General features: G+C 54.3%; 1 protein-coding gene across 1 annotated transcript; it reads left to right on the plus strand.

Moving 5' to 3' along the window:
- Nucleotides 1-1295: 1295 nt before the first annotated feature.
- LOC100279272 (uncharacterized) lies at nt 1296-4907 on the plus strand. Its single transcript, NM_001152293.2, has 2 exons — nt 1296-3870; nt 4313-4907. The coding sequence occupies exons 1-2, from the start codon at nt 1311-1313 to the stop codon at nt 4759-4761; spliced, it is 3009 nt and encodes a 1002-aa protein (NP_001145765.2). The 5' UTR covers nt 1296-1310; the 3' UTR covers nt 4762-4907.
- The last annotated feature ends 623 nt before the right edge of the window (nt 4908-5530 follow it).

Genomic DNA, 5530 nt, shown 5'->3' on the forward strand with positions numbered 1-5530 from the left:
TCACTAGTATAAAATAGAGACTAGATTTACTCAGCTCCCAGTATAAAGCAATTCAATTTTTTGTTGTTTGGTTGTAGCCTTGTAGGGGAATGATTCTCATTAGAAGTAGAGCTGTGGGAGCTCCACCAAACGTCACCTTAGAATCGTCGTCTAAAATAAACACACTTAGGGCAAGTGTAAAAGGAGCAGTAAGCCAACCTGAAAACCAATATTAAGAGAGTAATTATTTGTTTCCTCGCTTCAACAGCTCCCTCTTCCTCCCCAAAAATCTTCGTGTCCCGCATACACCTCCTCCCCTCCCGTATTTTGTTGAGTGAGGAAATTTTTCCCCAACTCAGCACCTATTCTACCCGTATTTTTCTTGTCGCGCGCGTGCAGTTTGTGCCAGCAGCTTCTTTTTGCGTAGTGAGTCACGCTGGCCCAATAAAACGAATGTAGGGATGTATACTCCTTATTTTTTATCCACTTTTCAATTTTCACTTTTTATTTAGAAGAACTGTTAGTGTACACATCATAATCCACTCCTGAAACTTTTTAACCTGCTCCTAATAACCAATTTTTGGAGAAAATTTTCAACATGTAACTCTTATATCCAGTTTGTTGTGAATATGTTTAAATTTCTGCATCCTAGATTCGTAGTAGTAGACAAGCGGAGGAAAAATGACTAATTAGATTATACGAGAATACAAACCTATGTTTAGCTGTGTCTTTTACTCTATTTTATTCAACTTAGACCCCCTTTAAAATACAGCTTTACGGAATGCTACAGTGATCATCTCATTTCAAATAAAAACCGAAGGAAAACATAAAAAACTCACATGTCGAAGTGGGCCTTATTGGCTGATTCTAGAGTAAGAAAATTTAGTAAAGACTAGTTTGGTAACTTTATTTTTAAGATTTTTTTAAAAATAAACTAATTTCTCTTTAGAAAATAGAAATTCTTTGAAAAAATAAGGTCGTCAAATTAGCCCTAATAAGTAAACTTTTCGGACATCATTTGAATATTTAAATCTTGGTCCGGCCCATTTTAACAATGTATCTGTCCATTGAGAACTGTATCTGATCCGATACAAAGGCTGCTGATGGCTGATATTTTTTCTGGTAAGTTTTTTTTATTGATGATAATATACCGCAAAACCTTGAGGCCATTGAAGGAGACAAAGGACTACGATGCAAATCTAAATTTTTCGCAGGCTGTCATACAAAACAACAACCAAAAGAAAACGAATGGAAAACAACACACTCTCTCTCTATAACCCACGCTGTCCGCCTGCCTCGGACGGATACCCACTCCACTCACCACACCATCCATGGCGATGGCGCCCTCCACGGCGGCCGCATCCACCCTTCTCCCCGTCCTCCTCCTCATCGCCACCGCCACCCAGTGCACCGCAGCCGATTCATTCTCTTCTCAGGACGCTGCCGCCCTCCTCAACCTCTCTGCGGCGGTAGCAGACCCCTCGGGCTACCTCTCCACGCACTGGACTCCGGACACCGCGGTCTGCTCGTGGCCGCGCGTGTCCTGCGACGCCACCGACACACGAGTCATCTCCCTCGACCTCTCCGGCCTCAATCTATCTGGCCCCATCCCCGCCGCCGCGCTCTCCTCTTTCCCGTACCTCCAGTCGCTCAACCTCTCCAACAACATACTCAACTCCACCGCCTTCCCCGACGAGATCATCGCGTCGCTCAAGAGCCTTCGCGTTCTCGACCTCTACAACAACAACCTCACCGGTTCGCTGCCGGCAGCGCTCCCCAACCTCACCGACCTCGTCCACGTCCACCTCGGCGGCAATTTCTTCTCCGGCAGCATCCCGAGGTCCTACGGCCAGTGGAGCCGCATCCGGTACCTGGCCCTCTCCGGGAACGAGCTCACCGGCGAGATACCGGAGGAGCTCGGCAACCTGACGACATTGAGGGAGCTGTACCTCGGCTACTACAACAACTTCACCGGCGGTATACCACCCGAGCTCGGGAGGCTGCGGGCGCTCGTCCGGCTCGACATGGCTAACTGCGGCATCTCCGAGGAGATCCCGCCGGAACTGGCGAACTTGACGTCGCTCGACACTCTGTTTCTTCAGATCAACGCTCTGTCTGGGAGGCTCCCGACGGAGATAGGCGCAATGGGGTCGCTCAAATCGCTCGACCTGTCGAACAACTTGTTCGTCGGGGAGATCCCCGCGAGCTTCGCGTCGCTCAAGAACCTGACCCTGCTGAACCTCTTCCGGAATCGCCTCGCCGGTGAGATTCCCGAGTTCATCGGCGACTTGCCGAACCTCGAGGTTCTGCAGCTGTGGGAGAACAACTTCACAGGCGGGATACCCACGAACCTCGGCGTGGCGGCGACCAGGCTGAGGATCGTTGACGTGAGCACGAACAAGCTCACCGGCGTTCTGCCATCCGAGCTGTGCGCCGGCCAGCGGCTGGAGACGTTCATCGCTCTGGGAAATTCGCTATTCGGCGACGTTCCGGACGGGCTCGCGGGGTGCCCGTCGCTGACGAGGATTCGGCTGGGAGAGAATTTTCTCAACGGGACGATACCTGCAAAGCTGTTCACGTTGCCGAACCTGACGCAGGTAGAGCTGCACAACAATTTGCTCTCCGGCGAGCTCCGGCTGGACGGAGGGAAGGTGTCTTCTTCGATCGGAGAGCTGAGTCTGTTCAACAACCGACTGACCGGCCAGGTGCCTACCGGGATCGGTGGACTCCTGGGATTACAGAAGCTGTTGCTCGCCGGGAACATGTTGTCCGGCGAGCTCCCGCCGGAGGTCGGGAAGCTTCAGCAGCTCTCGAAGGCGGACCTTTCTGGGAACCTGCTCTCCGGAGCGGTACCCCCGGCGATCGGCAGATGCCGTCTGCTCACCTTCCTCGATATCTCGAGCAACAAGCTCTCCGGCAGCATCCCGCCGGAGCTCGGCAGCCTCCGCATCCTCAACTACCTCAACGTTTCCCACAACGCGCTCCAAGGGGAGATTCCGCCTGCCATCGCCGGAATGCAGAGCCTGACAGCCGTGGACTTCTCGTACAACAACCTCTCGGGCGAGGTCCCGTCCACCGGTCAGTTTGGCTACTTCAACGCCACTTCCTTCGCAGGCAACGCTGGCCTCTGCGGGGCGTTCCTCTCCCCGTGCCGCTCCGTGGGCGTGGCGACTTCGGCCCTGGGCTCCCTCTCTTCGACGTCCAAACTCCTGCTCGTGCTCGGCCTCCTCGCGCTGTCCGTCGTCTTCGCGGGCGCGGCCGTGCTGAAGGCGCGGTCGCTGAAGCGGTCCGCCGAGGCGCGCGCGTGGCGGCTGACGGCGTTCCAGCGGCTGGACTTCGCCGTGGACGACGTGCTGGACTGCCTCAAGGAGGAGAACGTGATCGGCAAGGGCGGGTCCGGGATCGTGTACAAGGGCGCGATGCCGGGCGGCGCCGTGGTGGCCGTGAAGCGGCTGCCGGCCATCGGGCGCGCGGGCGCGGCGCACGACGACTACGGGTTCTCGGCGGAGATACAGACGCTGGGGCGCATCAGGCACCGCCACATCGTGCGGCTGCTCGGCTTCGCGGCCAACCGGGAGACCAACCTGCTGGTGTACGAGTACATGCCGAACGGCAGCCTCGGCGAGGTGCTCCACGGCAAGAAGGGCGGCCACCTGCAGTGGGCGACGCGGTTCAAGATCGCCGTGGAGGCGGCCAAGGGCCTCTGCTACCTGCACCACGACTGCTCGCCGCCGATCCTGCACCGCGACGTCAAGTCCAACAACATCCTCCTCGACGCCGACTTCGAGGCCCACGTCGCGGACTTCGGCCTCGCCAAGTTCCTCCGGGGCAACGCTGGCGGTTCGGAGTGCATGTCCGCTATCGCCGGCTCGTACGGCTACATTGCTCCTGGTACATTTTCTTCACAAATCACTCACTGCCCTTGTATAATTAGTTAACATCTGCTCCACTGCTTGTATAGTCTGGTCGCTGCCCTGTATATTCACTGCTGAAATCTGCCGCTCCAACTGAAAAGGTTTTTTTGTTTACAATGTTGTGCTGGTTTTGATAGAATTCATTTGCGGTCCTAAGTACCCCCCAGCATTAATGCTTACTAGTACGAACATGTAGACTGGCTCTGTTCGTCATGTGGAAATTTGAACAACAGAGTGGCTTCCCCGCATGCATATGCATTGATTGGTTTTTACTGTGTCCCGCACAACCAGATGCATCGTACATCCCCTGCAACATCTGATGGCAGCGTTTCGTCGCGTTTGTCGTTTTAATGGATCATCATTGGGAATTGTTGGCTGCGATCTCATGTGGCCTCGCTTCCTCTGTCCCCCCTCCCCAGAGTACGCCTACACGCTGAAGGTGGACGAGAAGAGCGACGTGTACAGCTTCGGCGTGGTGCTGCTGGAGCTCATCGCCGGGCGCAAGCCCGTCGGGGAGTTCGGCGACGGCGTGGACATCGTGCACTGGGTGCGGACGGTGACCGGGTCGAGCAAGGAGGGCGTGATGAAGATCGCCGACCCACGGCTCTCGACGGTGCCTCTGTACGAGCTAACCCACGTCTTCTACGTCGCCATGCTGTGCGTGGCGGAGCAGAGCGTGGAGCGGCCCACGATGCGCGAGGTCGTGCAGATACTGGCCGACATGCCCGGCTCGACATCCACGACGTCCATAGACGTGCCCCTTGTCATCGAGCCGAAGGAGGAGGACGGGGGCCCGGAGAAGAAGCAGCAGCAGCAGCAGGAAGGGCCACACGACTCGCCGCCGCAGCAGGATCTTCTTAGTATCTAGAAGCGCAGTTGCGAGAGTTGGTCGTACTGATGGTACTTGGTAGCATCCCTGCCTGCCCTGTTCTTTGAGTGAAGCGTTGGAACGTGGCGTGTGTGTAGTGTAACTGTGTATGCAGGCGGTGATTTATATGCATGCTTCCTTTAAGTAGATTGCCAGTAGTATTTGCGTATGGTGAGCTGGTCGGTCCTTAATGTCTGTCCCCATGTACAAAACCAGATCAAGATGCTTGGGCTTCCGGTTGAGTTTACGCCTTAGGTGCTGTTTGTTTACCCTCGACATTATATAATCCAGCTTAAATAAATCAAGAGTTAAACAAACAACACAGATTATATATTAGGTGGATTATATAGTCTAGATGTCTAGATTATGATAATTTATAAGCATGTCATTAGATGCAGATATGGATTAGAATTGCTAGTTTGTTTGTTTGTTTGTTTTCGAGAAAAAAGAAGAATCGTTCCTTTGAAAAAAAAAAACTACCGGAATTACTACTTCTTCGAAGAATCGTTCCCTCTGAAAACCCTACCAGAAATAGCTCCGTCCACTGGTCCGATCCTGTACAAAGTGCAGCCGGGGGACGCCTCAGGTAAGGGGCTCAAAGGGGCGCGACCGTACGAGCTCCGCCCGCTGTTGCTATCCCCTACAGGCTACAGTCCAGAGGTTCAGCACTGCCGCTGGTCGGCTGCTGGGTGCTGGCCACAGGTGCACGTGAACTGTCAATTCCGCTCCGCTGTTGCGCTGTGCCCTTCTTTCGTGTGGAGGGGGGGAG

The sequence above is a fragment of the Zea mays genome, chromosome 1, assembly GCF_902167145.1.
Source record: "Zea mays cultivar B73 chromosome 1, Zm-B73-REFERENCE-NAM-5.0, whole genome shotgun sequence".
NCBI lineage: Eukaryota > Viridiplantae > Streptophyta > Magnoliopsida > Poales > Poaceae > Zea > Zea mays.